This window comes from Gobio gobio (assembly GCF_949357685.1).
Source record: "Gobio gobio genome assembly, chromosome: 23".
Taxonomy (NCBI): domain Eukaryota; kingdom Metazoa; phylum Chordata; class Actinopteri; order Cypriniformes; family Gobionidae; genus Gobio; species Gobio gobio.
Window position 1 is genome coordinate 32,985,253 of NC_137119.1, and position 21,195 is coordinate 33,006,447.

Consider the following 21,195-nt stretch of genomic DNA (forward strand, 5'->3'; position numbering starts at 1 on the left):
GTGTGTGTGTGTGTGTGTGTGTGTGTGTGTGTGTGTGTGTGTGTGTGTGTGTGTGTGTGTGTGTGTGTGTTAATCACATTTTTCTGTGAGGAAAAAATGTGTTTCTCCTGAAATGTTAATACGAAGACAGTCTGGTGTATTTGCTTGTTTAGTATAAAAAGACAATTGCTTTTAAATGACATTTATTTTTGAATTCTTATTTTGAACGTGATTGTTCAAATGGTATGCAAAGCAAGTATTTTCTTAAGACTGACATGGTTAGCAAGCAATACTGTTTTTGTAAGCACGGCGGTTTGACAAATATGCACATTTTCTTTGGACGACAAAAGCAACAGGTTTTTTTTTTTTTTAGATAGTAGATGATTTTCCAAATAGATTTAAGCTTTTCATACTGAGTGTAAATGAAGTATTGTTATCTGGATGCAGATTAGTATCTTCAAAAAAATGTCCTCTATTCCTAGTGCAATCAAATTCATATTCATTCTTTAAAAAAAAGAAATCTCTCAATGATTTCCTTTTGACAAAAGACACCAAATAGATGTTTTCTGTGATATTTAACAAAATACATCCATTTTGTTTTATATTTGGACTTAAATTTTATCCTAAAACCCTTTAATACTGTTTAATATTTTCATATAATTTAGGGATATACAAACATTGCCATACAAGAAAATACAATATGAATATACAATACATATTCTCATAGACAAAACACTAAAAAATATGGTTTATAATTCTCTAGATACCCCATCAAAGAGGAATCACAAATATGCATGAAACAGTACATTCAAATTTCAACATTTAGGCATCTCGGCTTATGCAGATTTGTTTCTGGATCAATAACAAAGTCACACAAGCAGCAGTAGCAAGTGTATATGCTGTCACAATAAACAAACAAGTTTGAGCATTGAAAATTTTCTTACGTAAAACAGCTGCAAATTGAGGATCAGTGTCCGTCTTGTTGTTGTTTTTTACTCGTTCGCAAACTCCCCTGCCTCCCAGCGCAAAGCCATGGCACTTTTACGTCGGCCTCCAGCATAGGTTTCAAGAAACTAGTGAGAGGACAATAAAAGTGCTTTTCATTTTCAATTTTCTCTTTGAAAACATTTCTACAACCTCTGGGCAAGAGTTGTTAACATTGAGATCATTACAGATCATTTGAATTCCATATAGACATATACACCGATCAGGTATAACATTATGACCACCTTCCTAATATTGTGTTGGTCCCCCTTTTGCTGCCAAAACAGCCCTGACCCGTTGAGGCATGGACTCCACTAGACCCCTGAAGGTTTGCTGCGGTATCTGGCACCAAGATGTTAGCAGTAGATTCTTTAAGTCCTATAAGTTGCGAGGTGGGGCCTTCATGGATTGGACTAGTTTGTTCTGCACACTGTGTATTCTGACACCTTTCTATCAGAACCACCATTAACTTCTTGAGCAATTTAAGCTACAGTAGCTTGTCTGTTTGATCGGACCACACAGGCCAGCCTTCGCTTCCCACGTGCATCAATGAGCCTTGGCCGCCAATGACCCTGTCGCCGGTTCACCGCTGTTCCTTCCTTGGACCACTGTTGATAGATACTGACCACTGCAGACCGGGAACACCCCACAAGAGCTGCAGTTTTGGAGATGCTCTGACCCAGTCTAGCCATCACAATTTGTCCCTTGTCAAACTCGCTCAAATCCTTACGCTTGCTCATTTTTCCTGCTTCTAACACATCAACTTTGGGGACAAAATGTTCACTTGCTGCCTAATATATCCCACACACTAACAGGTGCCGTGATGAAAAGATAATCAGTGTTATTCACTTCATAAGGTCATAATGTTATGCCTGATCAGTATATATATTCACACACACACACACACACACACATATACTTACTCGATGATCACATGACAAAGCTGAACGATCCATTCTGCATGTTTTCATTGGAGATGAAGGGGATGATTTACATTTAATTAGCACATCATCTGAAAGTAAATTGATAACCAAAAATGAACAGATCTGTTTTGCAGTCTCAGTGATGTAGTCATTACTTCAGATCAATGGAATGAAAAATTCTTTCTGTATTTTTCTGTTGACATGCAGTACCTGTAAACAATGAGCTGTCCAAACGGTTTGGAGACATCAGGAAGTGATCCTTTGAGTAAATAGTGGCCCTTTGACGCTTCAGTTCCTCTTCTCGCTGCTTCACCATCTTAATCTCCTCATCAACGAGAGATATCGTACTCCTGGACCGCAGCTTAAAAAACGGGTTGTTGAGGAACATCTTCTCCTGGGTTTCCTCAGAAGCAGAATTCAAGTTGAACTCGGATGCACTTCGAATGATGAGGTTTGATGTCTCCAGAATGATGACATTAGGGGTATCTTCAGGTCTCCAGTCAGCAGATTTGGAGGACACCATCTTTCCATGTCGTGGACTTGGAGGGAAAGGCTCTGGCTCGAGGATGATAACGCTGTTGGTGGCCATGTCTAGATTCTGTGAGCTTTTGGTCGGCGAGGAGGTAATGATGAAAGATGGCGTCTTGCTGCTGAGAGATTTGGATATACCACTGTCGTCGTCCTGGTGTTCAAACACCTTCCTTTTGTCGTCGACTTCTTGGTATTGTTTTCCAGGGTTCCAGCTGGCAGATCTCACCCTCATCTGTACGCAGTCACTTGAGTATGATTTTGACATTCCCCTCTCACGCCTCAGGTTCTCCTCGCGCTCCGTGGTTAGGCGAATCTCTTTCTCAATTGGAGTCTCAGGGTCGTCAAACGTGGATCTGTAACTAGAGTCGTCCAGACCTGAATCCTCAGAGCAAGGGCTAAACTGGGTGTGCGCATAGTCCTCTGCAAGCATCAAGCTCTCAAGGTCCCTCTTGGGCCTGTCGATGTTGCGGACAGGCGTATACATGAAACTGTGACTACCTTGGCAGGTGCCAGATCGAGTTGTTGGTGTGCTTGGATGGTGTGTCAAGTTTTTCGTTTGCTCTTCGATCTCTAGCCACTGTTGGCGAGCAACTTTGAAATCCACATGTTCTGTACTGACGTTCTCGCTTTTCATTTCCTGAATCACACAATAATCTTTCGGCACCTTTTTGCTGGAATCGGATTTGACGGAATCAAATGAATTGCTCTTGTGGGTTGCCGAGCCTCGTCCAAGATCCTCATCATCTTCGGAAATCTTGGACAACTCGTGGAACAGTGTGGTAGGATTGTAAGATATCTCTTGCGGTTGCTCCTCTGGACCATTCTCTGGTTGTTCTAGCACTTCTTCTCCCACCGGAACCTCCTGCTCTTCAGTTTCCTTTGCAACTTCCTCAGTATTCAGAACTTCTGGTTTTTGAATAAAGAGTTCTTGTGCGCTCAGCTCAAGGCTGTCAAGGTAGGAATCATCGTCTTCCTTATTGATGGAGGAAGAGAAGATGCTCCTCCATTTCTCATCGGTTTCGCTGTCTGACGACGCTGCGGCTATTTCGACGTGAAGACACTCGTCTATTTCATCTGGGTCATGACAGGACTCTGTGGAGACGTCTGACAGAACTTCTTCTCGGATGTAGTGCTCAAGGATGGTTTCTTCTGGTTCCTCACATCCAAAACTTTCTAAGATATCTTCATGCGAGTCTATACCCAATGGGTCTAACATATCTGCATCGTCAACATTATCTGGTTGAGGTGTAATGTCCTCCAATGGTTCCTGTCTCTTGTGCGTGACGTCATTTTCATACACGCTCTCAGCACTTGATGGAGTGTCGGATATCGAAGAGGTAATTGACTCATTTCGATAAAGTTCTTCTTGAGTGTCGTCCAAGACAAGCGCCTCTTTTGGACTGCAAACATCTTCAAGCTCATCAGACTTGGTCTCCGCTGGAGGTAAACCTGCTAAAATGTCAGCCACAACTTTGGTACTAATGGACTCTAGAACATCAGAATCATGACAAACTTGTTCATCTATGTTTTCTGTGTCCTTGCTCTCAGGTAACTCAGTCTCCAGGACTTCCATTTCACAGTCAATTATGTTTGCCGTGCCGGAGTTTTCACTTGTCTCCATGGTTACAGGCTCAGACAGGGACTTCAGCTCTGTATGCTCTGGATTCTCAGGATGAGAACAACCTGCAATCTCTTCCAGTCTCTCCACCTCTTCAAGCTCAATCGTAGCTCCCTGCAAAGAGAAAAAGACAAAGAAATTCAAAAGCAGCAAGAGAAATCTCATTTCCCTAATCACCAAAACATTCACAGCATATCAAAGCTAATTTGCACCCACTCATGTTTAGTACCGATCTTATGTAATACTACATTTCTGAAAAGTTTTTCAGGGCTGATTCTTATATAGGGAACTTCCTGAGCTTGGGCTGATGTGGCTGAAAGTAATATTCCTTGCAAGAGGTTGCGAGTTTGAAACATGCTTGACTAACAACTGTTGCAAATAAAGTAAAACCAGTAAAATACATCAGGAATGGTGACACATATGAATGCATTCTATATGGAGTAATTGAATTCAAGTTCTTTAACAGTTCCATTAATTTTTTATTTGAATTTGAGGGAAAATGCAATTCTAATGTTAAAGGGATAGTTCACCTAAACATTTAAATTCTGTCATTTACTCACCTTCAAGTTGTTTCAAACCAGTATGAGTTTCTTTATTCTGTTGAACACAATAGAATATATTTTGAAGAATGTTGGTAACCAGACAGTCGACGGTAGCCATTGACTTCCATAGTATTTTTTTCCCATATGGAAGTCAATGTCTTATCTTCTTTTGTGTTCAGAAGAAGAAAGAAATGCATCCAGGTTTGGAACAACTTTACATTTACATTTATGCATTTGGCAGACGCTTTTATCCAAAGTGACTTACAGTGCCCATATTACAGGGACAATCCCCCTGGAGCAACAGGGAGTAAAGTGCCTTGCTCAAGGACACACTGGTGGTGACCGCTGGGATCGAACCAGCAACCTTCAACGTATCAGTTCCATGATTTAACTCACTGGACCACCATCTCACATCTTGTCAACTTGAGGGTGACGGTGAGGGTGAGTAAAAGATGAGAACATTTTTGGGTGAACTATCCCTTTAATGGAACCTTCTGAATGCGAACTGATGCAAATATCTAGTGTGAGAGGGAAGCATAGTGTCCTATTTAAAGGTGCAGTAAGAGATTTTAGAAAAACGCTGTTGAAAAGTGGATCAGACCGAGCACCACAACAAACTTGTAGCCAATCAGCAGTAGTAGGCGTGTCCACTAATGATGGGCGAGGAGAGAGATTGAGCAAGAGGGAGATTTGAGGAAAGACTGTAGAAAGAGAGATGGCTGAGAGACATTACAAAAGAGAAAATCTCAGAGCAATATCACTGGAAAAAGAAGGGCTATTATCAGGCAAGGACCCGAGTTAATATTAGAAGTTTTCCAGCACTGGAGAGACTTAAGCGGGAATGCCTGAAAACGGTGAACACAGAGGTTGCATTGTTTCTACTCCATACGTGAGTAACATTGGTTTTGAGTGTCATTGTTTGCGTGGAGCTGCTGGCGAATAACAAAAGACTCTTGCATATATATACTCTTGTGTACTGTGTTAATTTTTTTGTGCTTCCTAGTCGTTCGTCCGCCATTTTCACTTTATTTTTGGCAAAGAATTATCGTGCTTCGCTTCATGCTATGATAGAGACACTCTTGCATTGCGTGTTCGTGCATTTTTGGGGGTGGAGCAATGAAGTGAGGGTGTGTTTGTTTGGGTTTATTTCAAATATCAACAGTGTTCAACAACGATTTTGAGAAATTGCATACTGCACCTTTAATCCAAAGAACGACTGGTAAGGATATTCAGAGTGAAATAACCTCAGATAGCTTTTTGCAGCCACTTTTTCACACTCTAAAAAATGCCCAAGTTGGGTTGAAAATGGACTAACCCAGCAATTGGGTTATTTTAACCCAGCGATTGGGTTGTTTTAAGCAAACATTTATCCCAAACGCTGGGTTAAAACGACCCATTCGCTGGGTTAAAACAACCCAATTGCTGGGTTAGCCCATTTTCAACCCAACTTGGGTTATTTTGAACCCAGCATTTTTTAGAGTGCAGGTAAGTAGAATTGAGATCAAACAATCCCAGATTTTTTTTTAATTGAGGCTGAGATGAAAAAGGGTGACAGGAGCACTGCTAAACGTCCAGCAAGCCTATGATTTGTACCCTAATCTTGAGACTCGAGTAAAAAGGCCCCATGTTGTTGCAATTGCACATCACATCAAAAACCAGGTTAGTTATGTTAGTTTCACTCTGCACAGAAATTCTTACCTTTTCAACTGACTCTCCCAAATTGCATCTTGTAACATCTGTTTAACACATTTTATAGTGTGAATGTTATTTTTAACATGTACAAACTGGCGTTTGAAATTCACCTGGGCTTCCCTATGTAAAATATGCAGCATTTATTCCCTATACGAGGTTATTCCAAGAAAGCAATTGTTTACAATTGCAGCAAATTATTTCACAAAAGTGGGTTATAATAGGCAGAAATAAGTAGACTCATTATATAAGACTGCAGAACTGGCTCTTATCCTTATGCATGTCCTGCAGTTAATCAGCAGCATAGGCTCTGGATCAGACCAGTAAACGAAAAAAAAGAGAAGAAATCCCCTTGAGGGTGAAATCTACCGACAGTTGACCCCCTTATAGACTGCCACTGACCACATGCATGCATATCGAGAGAGAATATTAAGTGAGAATTAACATTGCATGTTGTTATTTGTCTTGTCTTACTGATGTGCCACTGCAGAGCGTTTGATCACGGCAGCGTGGTTTGTTTACATGGATTTTTCTGATCTCATTCGTACCAACTGGCAAGTGCCAAAGTGATGTGTGATCTAACGCTCAAAGTCTTTCTGACAGACTAAATCAGCTGCCATGGGGATTAGAAGGGGTTTTTTTTCTCTCGCATAACATCAAAACCACAATTACACACTTTAATGCTGAACATAACGTAATATCAGTACAATGTGGAGTTTGAGCTCAAATCAAAATGCACAAATTGACTGCACCATTCACAGAATTTCATAAGTTGTTTACATGACTTTGGCTTGAGGTACTTCTGCCGTCTGTTCCTTGATGTCTGTTTGGTGCAATTACCAGCATTGCATGAAAGTCTCCCACAATCATTCAAAACTCAAGCGGCATGCTAATGCGACCACTAAAAACAGTCAAAATTATGTGAAATTACCATCCACTTTAGTGCCTGCACATTTCACCCCAATCAAGCTACACAAAAGGCACGAAGCCTCATGGAAATGACAAGCGGTAAAGTGTTGACTACCATAGCAACATCGCCCTACCCGGCTCCTCCTCTAGCAGCTCAGCTTGTGAGAAAACTTCAACACTCTCGCACCCTCTCCGTCTCAGCGTTTGTGTCATGACAATCTGTATTCCATAAATTATTCAGTGACAATAACATTTGCATCGAAGGCAGACGGAGGTACCAGCGTGTCCCAATACCTACCGTGAGCTTTAGAAACAGGAGCCAGAAGGAGATCATCACCACCTTGCCAAGACAATCTTCCTGGTGAAAACCTGCATGCACTCTGGGCTTGAGTAAATATCTTGCGGATGCATGGACGGGAAGTGAACTTGCCGTGATATGGGAGTTATTGGCAGAAATGCCATTGCGAGTTGGTCTGATGGCACCGATATTGGCATGAGTGGTCACCTCAGGGCATCTCAACTCTGATTGGCCGCTCTGGTGTTTTCGCATTAACAGCTGCAGTTTGGGCTGACTGATCAATAAGTGGCTCGTCAATGAGGTCATGTGTCAGACTCTCTGATGGATTTCCTTAAATGGCTCCTTTCAGGAAGTTATGTCATGGGAAATTTGCCATAGTTGGGGCAGAGATCTCGCTGATAAATACAATGGAGAGATACATTTTGAACTGTTTCAGTATCTTTAAGCTGTGCGCATCATTGTGCGAGCGTAGGCCATTAAAGAAGAACATTTTATGCTCAAGGTTGTTCTATTCAGAAGGAAATAATGGAGCATCACAGTAACAGGTGCTGGGGGGCCAGAGCGTAGGTGGCCATTCAGATGCACGTGACTGGCACTGAGCCTTTGGATATGGGAAGGCGATGTTCTCGGGTGATGAAAATCACTGTGTGGCATGATAGCCTTGCAAACGAGGATCTCAAAGGGAGATTTTTGTAGAGAATCATCAGCATGAATGGAAAAATGACTTGAATGACAGTGTTCTTTTTATGTAGCTACATATTGATTATTAAAAATTAAATACATTTTTGTGAAATTATATTGTGTATTTTTTAATACAACGAGAATATATATATTTTTGTATATATATATATATATATATATATATATATATATATATATATATATATATATATATATATATATATATATATATATATATATATATATATATATATATATATATATGGACCCACTTTTTATTAGGTGGCCTTAACTACTATGTACTAACATTTTAATTAATCATTTGATACAATGCACTTATTGTGTACATACATGTTTTTAAATTGTACTTACATTTTTAAAAATACCTGCATGTAATTACGTCTGTAATTCATTTTTGTTGTTACATTTGTAATTACACAGTTGACACTTCCCTTACACCTAACCCTACCCTTAAACGTACCCATACCACCACACCTGTCCCTAACCTTACCAGTATCTCACCTCAATATCAGCAAAGGTGTTTTGCAATACAATTTGAACACAGTAAGTATATTGTACTTATTTTTTGATCTAAGTACATAGTACTTAATGCCACCTAATATAAAGTGGGGCTATATATATATATATATATACAAAAAACAATAAATATGTTCAGTTATTACTTTAGACCTTGACCAAATAGTAAAACAATATTAAATGATATATGTATATAAAATCACACATTTTATAATTGTATTAATAAAAATATAAATACATAAACACACAGATATTGTGTATTATAATATAAACACGTCTAGGCTTCATAGAAAATGTTGTAAAATATAATAATATATACATATATGTCTATATTAATCCAAATGTATTATATACATATTATATATATATATATATATATATATATAAGTTCAGATATTACTTACTTTACACCTTGACCAAATACTAAAATAATATTACATTTTATAGGTATATAAAATTCACACAGTATAATATTTATAAAAATATAGATATATTTAAACATACAGATATTGTAGATTATAATATATACATATCTAGGCTTCAAAGTGTTCTGAAAAATAATGATATATTAATCCAAATTATATCATATATATATATATCATATATATATATATATATATATGTGTGTGGAATTTGGTGATTATGCTGTGTTTTGATCATGAATTTTAAAGTATTATAACTGTGGTTTCAATTAAGGAAACATGCAGTGAAGGAACATCTGATTTTAAGGTCTAAACTATAGCCTTTATGAATACTGTATATTATGAGAACATACAGGCTTACCAATATTTTTGCTGACATATTAATTTGCAGTTCATGTGGCAGCTCTCTGCTCTTCTCTGCATTAATGGGAGGGTGAAATGGAGCAGGAGACATTCTCATCTGTAAACCAAAGAGGATCCATCTCTGTCTCACATTTACCCGAGGCACACACACACACACACACACCCCTCCACTCACCCACCCACGCGGACACTTGAATTCACTCTAAAACACACTCACACACCCACACACACGTTCAGCTGAGAAGCCCAGTGCTGATGCTGTCTGACAACATCTCAGATCTCGTATTCCACGTTTTCTGAAGTGCTCGGGGTTTGTACAAGCAGCCTGGGATTAATTAAACTTTCACAGCTTCTGTTCTTCATGTTGCTCCACGGCGACGGCAACATCTTCACGCTTCAGGTTTAAATTAGAGAGGACGTTAATGAAGCCCAAAATAATGAGTTTATTGATATGACTGACATTTTAAAGATGCATCATGGATGTCACCAAAGCCAGATTATAAAAATATAACAATATACATATCAAGTATCAATGCAAGTTAATATTAAGTTTGACATCAAATACAGTAAATTTTTCATTCGGAAGAGCAGACACAAATCCAAATCTTTTGACTGGTCTCTTTAAAAAAAAAAGACTGCAGACAGAAATCAATCACCCCATGCAAGCGTACACACTCTCACACGCTTGTTTGCACAAAATCAAGCCTCTTTAGACCACATTAGCACAAACCCAATGAGTTTAGCATCTGTTTGTCAGAGCATCTCAACAATATCACATTCTTTACAGGACCACTGAAAAATATTCCACAGCAATCCAGCACAAACTACATATAAAACCAACAGCATGACACCTAAACAAGTTCATTCACCCCGTACATTTTCATAAAGTAGAAGTCTGACTGTTTATAAAGTTCTCTGTGTCCTACCTTGTTGTGATACGAGCAGACAGAGGATAGGGTACGTGCTCAGCGATTCTGTCTTGGCTGAAGCTCTGCTTCTCTGTAACCACAGAGACTGTGACTTACTCTGAATGTACCAGAAACAACCAATAGCTGAGCAGCCTCAGCCGTTCCGACACACACACACACACACACACACACACACAGTCTCATAAGGAATTTCTTAAAAGCTTTCTGTCAATCAAGCATGTTCTCAAGGTTTCATGTAATTGGTTTCTCATCTTTAGAGAATCTGTCGGAATACGGTTCATCCTCTTGACGCAGTGACAAAGTTTAAGGTGAAGTGACTAAATAATACTGCAGTTGTACACACTTGTCGCTCCTTTTAATTTTATGTGTATCATGTCAATGTGCATTAGACAGCAAAAAATAATATTTGTCTTGTTTTACTGAAAAAATATTAAAAAGCAGGATAAATTTACAAATTTACAAAATGCGTAAAATATTAAGACTTGTCAGAGAATATATTGAATTTAGTTCACTTCAAAATGAACATTTCCTGATCATTTACTCACTCCCATCTCATCCAATATATAATTATGTCTTTCTTTCTTCAGTCAAAAAGAAATTAAGTTTTTTGAGGAAAACATTAAAGCTACACTGTGTGATATTTTCCCCCATCTAGCGGTGAAAAGGTATATGACCATCCAGTGAATATTAGTTTCTGTTCCTCTCAATTCCGATTTTGTTTTAACTCCTACGGTGGCCGATTTAGTCCAAGATTAACATGGCTTCCAGTTCGACCTCGTCCACATTCGACACGGTGCCATCGAGTGAATTCACGGGTATGTCCCTCTTTGGCTAATGTACTTTCAAGATGGAGGGGCAACATGGCGACCCGCATTCGAACCCATTACCGTATGTATTTTCAATGGCATATTATAAACTTATGAGAATACTTTATTACTTGAAAGAAGTAAATATACATTAATGAGCACATATATTTTTGAAATAACTAAGTGTTTTTAGCTAAGAATAAACTAAAAAAGTTACACAGTGTAGCTTTAAAGGATTTTTCTCCACATGATAGACTTCAATGGCTCAATGGCAATGGCAACCAAAATGTTGAAGGTCCAAATCAATGCAGTTTCAAAGCGCTTCGAAGGGCTTCATGGGCTCTGCACAATCCCAGACGAGGAATAGGGTCTTATTTAGCGAAACAATCTGACATTTCCACAAAAAAAATTACTTCTTAACCTAAATTGCTCATCTTGCCCTACTCTTCGGTACACCACCCACGGTTCGAACCGTGATCCTCACATGTCGAACGGAACGCGCCCCGCCCCTTCCTGCTGCCCCAGTCCAGCTCTCATTCACCTTATGCCACAAAACTTTTTTCTTCTTTCTTGACATTTGATTAAATAGTAATTAGCACACTTTTAACAACTATTAACAGCTGTATTTTTACAAAATATTATTAGCATAATATTATTTACTACACTAACTTTTGTCTTCCAAGTGCATGTCACGTGACTTTGGCGATCGATCGCTCAAGTTGCATAGTGGAAGGACAAAGAGCCACAGTTTCCTCATTTAGCCAGGCTGGATAAATGCTACCTTGGAGACCTTGGAGCAACATCGTCATTTTCGTAGCTTGTTACAAAATAATCTCTCTCACCTCAGAAAACCGTTTTCCTGTCCTGTCAGCCGTTATACTGTGCTCGTAGCGCACACACTTTAGTTACACGCGAGCATGCGCGCGCCATGTATCAAGCCATATATAAAGCGCGAGAGAAACTGAGCATGCAACGTTATGTCAATTTGTAAGTCATGAAATAAAAGTAAAATACCAATAAATCACGTAACTGGTTCGACGTGTGTTAGCTGGGAAGGCATGCAGGTGTGATGTTAATTCTGTTCATCAGGAGCAGTTTTATGTTTCATTAACAGTTCATGAAGTAGGCCTATTGTGTATTCGCCATAATTGTGGTTTAAATTTTTTTGTGGTTATTTTTAAATCAATGTGGTGGCTACTTTTTCACCCCTAATGGATTACACAATTCTGGCTTTTAGCAAAAAAAAAAAAAAAAGTAAAACAACGATGTCGGACGATTTTTAAGTTGAAGATGGAGTGTTTTTTGGTAAAGGCCGATTGTATTAGTCCTCACATGTTCGCTTGGGGCGGTAGCCTACTTCCACCTACATCTAGCGTGACCTTTCCGACGTGATTACACAATCCGTGGCGTGGCACGTCACAGAGCAGCGCAACATGAGCAATTCAGGTTAAAAAGTATATTCATTTAAAACAAAAAAAATGAATAGCCGATGGTTTTGCTAGATAAGACCCTATTCCCCGTCTGGGATCGCGCAGAGCTTCTGAAGCCATTCGAAACGCTTTGAAACTGCATTGATTTTTGACCTTCAACCTGTTGGTTGCCATTGAAGTCTATTATATGGAGAAAAATCCTGGAAAGTTTTCCTCAAAAAAACTTAATTTCAAAGTGAACTAATCCTTTAATCAGTTTTTTTTTACCCCACTGGATAATTTTTCTTGCTCCAAAATTTACTAATTCAACAAAAACAAAAAATATGGCTGAAAAATGTATTCATATCTTTTGTAATTTTGGTAAACTTAAAAATGAAAGTAAATGTATATTATTTTAGGGACTTTTTTACTGGAAAATATGACAATGCTTATAAGGGAAGTAAATATTTGGCAAGATACAGCTCAGTTTGTTAAATGTAGGCTAATTGTGATACATGTAGTGTCCGAATATTATTTATAATGCAATAAATTAAGTCACCTTATATAAAACTTTGCTCCTGCAAAGGGAAGTTTTGGGAGGGGACAGAAAAAAAGGTAACATTTTACAATAATGTTCATATCAGCATACATTAGACTGCAAAAAATTATATTTTGTCTTGTTTTACAGGGAAAAAAAATCAAAGCAGGATACATTTACAAATTCACGAAATGCATAAAATATTAAAACTTGTTTTCAGAGAATATATTGAATTTAATTTTCTTTTCTTTTTTTCTCCATTAGATGATTTTTCCTGCTCTTTTTCTTGCTCTAAAACTCACTAATTCAACAAAAACAACAAAAAATGCCTTAAAATGTCTTTTTATAAACATGCATTAATATATTTAGCAATTTTGTTCAACTTAAAAATTTAAATAAATGTATATTATTTTAGGGACTTTTTTACTGGAAAATAGTAATGCTTATAAGGAAAATCATATTTGCAGCGTAAATATTTGGCAAGATACAGCTCAGTTTGTTAAATGTAATTGAGATACATGTATTGTCCGAGTTTTGGGAGGGGACAGAAACAAGGTAACATTAGTTAACATATTTTTATAGAAATTATTAATGTTAGCTAATGTTAATTTCAACATTTACTACATGACTAAAATCATTGTATTTGTTAACAGTTAATGCATTGTGAACTAACATGAACAATGAACACATTTTTTTCATGAATTATTAACAAAAATGTATAATTACTGTAACAAATGTATTGCTCATTGTTAGTTCATGTTAGTAAATTTTTTAACTAACGTTAACCTTACTGTAAAGTGTTTGCAAAGTGTTACCGGAAAAAAATTATTAAATCACTTGGATAAAAAGAAAACTTTACCAAAAAGCAACATAAATTACATAACAGTCAACTGAAAAACATTATGTACAACATGATGTCACTCAAATATGATTCATGTCATAAGCAGGTTTTTTTTCACTCTTTCAGATCAGTCTCTCAGTCCTTTCCATCCTCATCAGAGAATACAAGCTGCGACATTGTAATCTTGCTTTGAAGAGCTTATGTATTTTCTCAGCTGAGACATTTCATTGGCAGCGCTGTAGAGAAGACAGTAAGAATATTTCAGTTTAACCACACCTGGATATCCTGCATGCAGGTGGCTAGTTAGTTAGTTAGTTAGTTAGTTAGTTAGTTAGTTAGTTAGTTAGTTAGTTAGTTAGTTAGTTAGTTAGTTAGTTAGTTTCAACCCCAATCAATATCCAGTACAGTCCAATCAATCAATAAAAACAATGGATTTGTCTGCGGTCTGTCATTAGAGAGGATTATGGGATTGTAGTTATCACATTTGCACTGGCGAGCCAAAATGAGGGGATGACAAAACAGAGAAAACAATGAATATGCCGAACGTCGCAGATTTTAGCATTAATTTCGCACCTTACGTAACGCAAGCCATGGATTATTACGTAACTCTCTCTTTAGCAGATGTTATGAAAGACCTCTTGAACAGACACAACATCTTAAAAGCAACCAAGGGCAAAGTGCTCAATTATAGCTGATGGACAGGAACGGTGCATTACTCTGGAGGAGAGAAAAAAAACTATGCTAAATCACACATTAGCTGTCGGAAACGGCTGAACCCATAATGAAACAAAATAAAGACATGAGTAACATGAATAATGCTTCCTAGAGATATCTAAAAGCCATTATGTTTTATCAGCCATGGCACGTATTCACCATGGTAACCATAGTTTCCGCCACACAAATTGTTACTACTACGATAAATTAATATGGGATTTTTCTTTTTGATTCTTTGTTTTAATTTAGTTATTTTTGAAAGTGTCAGTGATGCCTAAAAGTTATCAGATTTTTGAACTAGCTTGTGGTTATTGTCAGAAACCAAGTCAAAAGTCTGAAACCTCATTAGCAAATCTTGTTATATTGCTCCAAAATTGTCAGTGTACTAATAAAAAAATGACAACAGCAGGTTAATGTCAAAGCAGACCTCATTTTATTATTCATATAAAACAAGACAGTTGTTATAAGACAAACAATAAGTTTAATTTCATGCTTGTCATGCATTTGTGTTATTAAACATTATTATTATATAATATTGTTGTTATTATTATTATATGTGTGGATGCTCCAAACACACTGCAGCATATTTCAGTTGATTATAAATATTTCAGTGTAGCATTTTTAGTAGTCATGCTGCCAGGGATATTTCTTTGCATTCTTAAAGTTACAGTAAGGTTCGACATCAGTTAAAACATTAGATATCACAAATTAAAACTACTGAATTATTTTAAAGCAATTATTAATTGAGGTTAGTGCTGTCAAATAATTAATCGTGATTGATCGCAACCAAAATAAAATTTGTGTTTACATAATATTTGTGTGTGTGGTGTATAATTCTTATGTACGGTATATATAAACACACACATTTTTAAGAAGCATTTGTATATAATATAAATGATATACAGTATATATTTTCATAAATACTGTATATGTGTGTGTATTCAAATACACATAATAATTATAAACAGTACACACACATACATTATGTAAACACAAACTTTTATTTTGGATGCGATTAATCACGATTAATCGTTTGACAGCCCTAGATACATATACTATAGTTTATTGTTAGCTTATGTTTATTCATTAATTAACGTTAATTTATATTTATATACTTGAAATTTACAAAATGTACTGGCATATGTAGAAATTAACATTAACCAAGATTAACAATGCTACAAAAGTGGATGTTCATTATAACTGATGCATTATGGGAATAGTTCACTCAAAAGGTAATATTCTGTCATCCTTTTACTCAACCTCATGTCGTTCCAAACCTGTATGACTTTCACAAAACACAAAAGACACACGACTTTGGAGGCCATTGTGTTTTCACCGATGTCATTTGAAACTTAGACTTTTTGACAATTATTGACAATCAGACTCCAGAGAATGTTTCTGCACTGGTTTGGTTCTGATTGGGCGAAAAACCTAGGACTAGTTTGCAAAAGGAGTTTAAAAAAATATATATAAAAAATACCCGAAAATTTCAATATAAGACACTTGAGCCTGCGGCAAATGGTTTAGGAGTTATGAGCCATTTCGTACTTTTGATCGCTGTAGCGCCACCATCAGGCCGATCAGAGTGAGCCTCGGTGACGTTATAGACGGGGTAGGTACTACCAGCCCTCAAAGTTTCAAGTATCTACAACTTACGGTTTGGTCTGCACGATCCCTTTTAGGAGAGAATGCTGGGAATGCAATCCTTGGAAATTCTAACATTCAGCGCTACGCGCTTGAACCTCTAATAATGCTAACTATAAAGTTTTAATAATTATTCTAGTAAACTATTCTATGACAATAGTGGAATCCAATCACTTTTTAGAACGATTCTTTTCCAACTGATAAACGATAAAGACATTAACAGCCAATCAGAATCCTGCTTCAAAGAGCTTAAAGGGATAGTTCACCCAAAAATGAAAATTCTGTCATCATTTACTCACCCTCAAGTTGTTCCAAACCTGTATGAGTTTCTTTGTTCTGCTGAACACAATAGAAGATATTTTGATATTTTGCTCTATCTGCTTGGTTACAAACATTCTTCAAAATATCTTATTTTGTGTTCAGCAGAAAAAAGAAACTCATACAGGTTTGGAACAACTTGAGGGTGAGTAAATGATGACAGAATTTTCATTTTTGGGTGAACTATCCCTTTAAGCAATTAAAGTGGCAGCTATGAAATAAGAGCACAACGATATTGTGCGATGGTGTGAATGCTAATAGTATGGTTTCTTTGTGTGATCAGGCCTTAAATGATGACAGAATTTTCATCTTTGGGTGAACTATCCCTTTAACTTCTGTTTACATATGGAACCTTATTGTAAAGTGTTACCAATAACTCAAATAAATGTAAGCAACTAAGAAAGGTAATTAGAAACCAAAGTTTCTCCTCAATCTTCGAATGGTACCTGTGGCTATCGGGTCTTCAGTTTCATTTCCAAACGTGTGTCTTCCAGAGCTGGAGGTTCTGATGGCACCAGGCCTGATCTCGGAGCGGTACACTGTACTGTTGGGTTTGAAGATCTTGCTGCGGTAGCCCAGAGGGTGGTACGACAAAGGCGCTTCCTCTGGATCTTCATCATCCTCACCGACAACAACCAGTTCAGCCTGGATTCCTTCATCTTCCTCATCGGATTCAGCATTTTGATAACCCATGAAGATCATGGTAACAGGTTCACCAGATTCCACCTCGGGTGGGAGGAAGCTCACAAAGTTGAGGCTAGAGTCTTCCTTTGGATTCAGAGGGGAATACCGTCCGAATCCCAGCCCGGAGTCTGCCGTTGGAGTTATCCGAAGCTGTTCCTCACACTCTTGTACGGGGGAAGATCCCGTGCTGATCCTGGTTATGTCGCTGTATTCATTGTTAGCATATGGTCCATTTTGAACTGGTTGGTTGGTTTCCAAATACTGGTTGGTTGTAGTGGTTGGAATGTAAAGAGCTTCTTGTTTGGTAAATTTCTCGGCCTGAAAAGGATTCTGGTTCTTGTTGGGCATCTGAAGGCCATGATAGCTGATGTAACCTCTTTCTGTCCTCTGAGGGGTTGTAGGTCGACTGAATGGGCTTGAAAACACAGGTTCATGGTATTCCACATCTGATGGGACTTTCTTCTCAGAGGCTTTAATCAGAAGTTCCTCTACTTCAAGAGAGCTCATCTCATTCATGTCATTCTGGGAGTCCCGGCCATCAGGTGGCAAGGCGTAGACAGATTTCCGCCCATCTTCAAAGACTTTGATGCCTTGTTGTTGGAGATCCAGAGGTGTGATGGTGGTCGTGGAGAGGATGTGACTCTCGCCAGTGCGGAGATCTTTTTCCACACTGATCTTCATGGTGTATGTAGCTGAAAGGAAAGAACAGCGTTAAACACAAACCACCTCAAATCAAATAATGAGATTTAAAAAAAATTATGAACAAAAACATGAATTGAACCATCATTTAAATAAATGTATATAATGCATGAAATAATTGAGCAATAAAATAAAGACTTATTAAACCAGATTCAAATACATTACCGTTCAAAAGTTTGTGATCGGTAAGATTTTTAATGCTTTTGTAAAAAAAAAGGTATTTAGATTTATATTTATGTTTAAATATTATAATGTTATTTTTTATTTATATCTATGTTGTCAATCTGTCAATCTATGTTGATTATGAAAAGTGAACAGCATGAGTGAGAAAGGACACATCATAAGATGCGCAATGCCAGGAGACATGGAGTGGGTCAGACATAATTGTGACCACGTCATTAAGTTTTGTTTTGTAGAAAGCCTTTCTTTAAAGTAAATTTGTTTTGTATAAATTGTATCTTAATTTTAATCAATGTTTCATCAGCCAATTGGGGCATTCTGGGTTGAGCGAGCGGAGCTTAATTGGTCAGTATTTTTAAATTGTAGACAAAGATTTTGGATAGCTAGGTTGGTGTGGTAGGGGGCCCAACATCATATTCTTTCATAAGGCCCAAAATTGCTAGAGGTGCCCCTGATCATTATATATATTTTAACTTGGTGAAATACATTATAATTAATATAATTAAAAATACCCCTTACTCATGGTAAAAACACAGTAACACATGTCCTCTTGGGGCTTATTGCTTTAATAAAAAAATCTTGCAATCTGCATCTATGTATATACAATATCCCTTTCAGTCTTCAGCGGTGATAATTTGATAATTTGGCCTCTATGTTTTGCCCATAATTACAGAGTCATGGAAACCATCTTTTTCATGTTTGCAAATGAAAAATGAAAAACAGCATTTATGTACCATGAATTGCTATAATTACACAAGTGGACAGTTTGATGACATTGCACTGTCTAAACAAAATTTTCAGGAAATCCTGAAATGTTTGTGCTGATTACATCAGCCTTGCGTTGTACCTTTTCTCTCCTGCTCTTCATCAGTTTCATGTTTTCCTGTTGTGACACTTCTCCTCCTAGTTGTGGGAGTATAGCACTTTGGGACATCGGGTATGGCAGTGTAGATGTATTGGACTGGCTCTGTAGAAACAACATGATGAAGGTCTGTTGAGGAAGTGTCATGGGAAGGATGCTGTACAAATAGCAATATAGGGAAAAGTAGGAAACATTTCTTTACCTGGGAGGATATTTGCGTTTACTTCCTTTGGGGAAATACAGTAGTTTGCACAGAATCAAAACCGGATTTGATGAAGAGACAAGAAGATATAAAACAAAACCAGTTTCACACAAATCACATTAGGTCACGTATTCACGCAAACCGATCCTTTTCTCACAGCACCAACAGGCATCAAACAATTTTATCTTGACGTCAATTTTGAAACCAAGGGGCATCTTCACAGCATGTTGCATTGTAATGATTTCCCTTGTTCCCGACACAAAGCTGATCCAATTTAAGGGGCTCAGTGTAATAAGCGGTAAGGAGTCTCCAGGCCTGTTAAAGTGATTACACAAGCAATACCTTTATGATGTCCTCTGGAGTTTTCTCCACCTCCTTCAGTTGCTTTAGAAGAATCTCTTCTTTTGCAGAAATATCCAGCTCTTTCGTCTCCAGAGCCGCAATCTCCAGCTCTATTCTGCAAAGAAAGCCAGTAATCAGGTCAAGATTGTTTGCCAGTGACCTCATTTTTAATAAACATATTATCAATGTTACTAAAACAGCAGAAACATCTCTGGTTACACTTTAGATTAAGGTCCAATTCTCACTATTAACTAACTATTAGCTATAACTTATGTCTCAGTAAACTCCTAATTACTGCTTATTAATAGTTAGTAAATTAAGTTTAGGTATTGGGTATGATTAAGGGATGTAGAATATGCAGAATAAGGCATTAATATGTGCTTTCAACCCTAAAGTGTTAAAGCTAAAAATAGGTCTCAAGCCATTGAACTCTCTTCCTGACAACCTACGAGCAAACGACTCACTATACACTTTTAAAAAGTACCTCATAACACATTTATTCCCTAGGGTCTTTGATTTATTAGGGCCCGAGCACCGATAGTGTGAGGACCCTATGGTAATTGCTTGGTCTATGATTCTTCTTCTCCGAAATAAATTGCTTTTTTGAGGGCCTAAACATGCTCGTTTCATTGTTGTATTTTGTTTTATTATCCTATTTCTATCCTATTTTTGTATGTGTCTTTCTTTTCTGTGAATGGACACATGTATTTCTCTTCTGTAAAGAAGGTTTTAAAAGGTGCTATATAAATAAAGCTTTACTTATATAAATTTGATGCTTTTTCAATTAAATAATGCTACACAAAATGCATGGTTCACCCAAAAAGGAAATTCTGTCATGATTTTCTCACCCTCATGTCGATCCAAACCTGTTTGACTTTATTTATTCTGCAGTACACAAAAGATATTTTGAAAATGGTTTTGTCCATGCAATGAAAGTCAAAGGGGTCCAAAACAACCACTGACTTTCATTGTATGGACAACAAGCAAAACAAAAGTTCTTCTTTTTTCTTTTGTGCTTCACAGAAAAATAAAGTCGTAAATGTTTGGATACACACAAGAGATGACAGAATTACAATTTTGGGGTGAATTTTGGCTTAAATTTTTTTAGAGCAAACAATTTGTTAACGATCCAGAAATCCTGATATAGACTAAAATCAACATTTTGGGACTGATTCAAGTATATATATATATATATATATATATATATATATATAAAAAAAAGTTATATATTATATTGAGAGACCACTTAACATTGATTTCTCAATGTTAAGTGGTCTCTTATTTTTTTCCAGAGCTGTATAGATATATAGATATACAGATATATATATATATATGTATATATATATATATATATATATATATATATATATATATATATATTAGTGCTGGGCAATCGATTAATCGCATCCAAAATAAAAGCTTAACATAATATATCTGTGTGTACTGTGTATAATTATTCTGTATTTATAAATACACACTCCTTCATGAATATATTTAAGAAATATGTATTATATTTGTATATACTGTATAAATATTTATATAATTTATCTT

General features: G+C 37.0%; 2 protein-coding genes across 5 annotated transcripts in view; both read right to left on the reverse strand.

The window, feature by feature from the left end:
- Window positions 1-167: 167 nt before the first annotated feature.
- palmdb (palmdelphin b) overlaps window positions 168-21,195 on the reverse strand; it is a 38,531-nt gene continuing 17,503 nt past the window's right edge. For 2 of the 4 annotated variants that reach the window (XM_079805807.1, XM_079805808.1), the window contains 4 exons: window positions 19,645-19,759; window positions 2,097-4,149; window positions 1,887-1,975; window positions 168-1,052 (listed from right to left, as the gene is read on the reverse strand). In XM_079805807.1, the coding sequence (XP_079661933.1) occupies window positions 972-1,052; window positions 1,887-1,975; window positions 2,097-4,149; window positions 19,645-19,759 (2,338 nt within the window). In that variant the 3' untranslated portion in view covers window positions 168-971. Of the gene's footprint in view, window positions 1,053-1,886; window positions 1,976-2,096; window positions 4,150-7,473; window positions 7,914-10,402; window positions 10,480-19,644; window positions 19,760-21,195 lie in introns of those variants that run through there. The other 2 variants (XM_079805810.1, XM_079805809.1) reach the window with 2 other exon arrangements.
- On the reverse strand, window positions 13,038-19,242 carry LOC307119498 (palmdelphin-like). Its single transcript, XM_079805811.1, has 3 exons — window positions 19,086-19,242; window positions 17,122-18,051; window positions 13,038-14,235 (listed from the first exon to the last, which is right to left on the reverse strand). Exons 2-3 carry the CDS (start codon window positions 18,038-18,040, stop codon window positions 14,210-14,212), a joined length of 945 nt encoding a protein of 314 aa, XP_079661937.1. The 5' UTR covers window positions 18,041-18,051; window positions 19,086-19,242; the 3' UTR covers window positions 13,038-14,209.

Bases quoted from the DNA above. Each gene is read 5' to 3' on its own strand.
- LOC307119498 (XM_079805811.1), bottom strand. From the start codon at position 18,040: ATGAAGATCAGTGTGGAAAAAGATCTCCGCACTGGCGAGAGTCACATC. The intron at 14,236-17,121 runs GTACCATTCGAA...TCTTCTCTACAG, and splicing joins TGAAGACCCGATAGCCACAG to CGCTGCCAATGAAATGTCTC.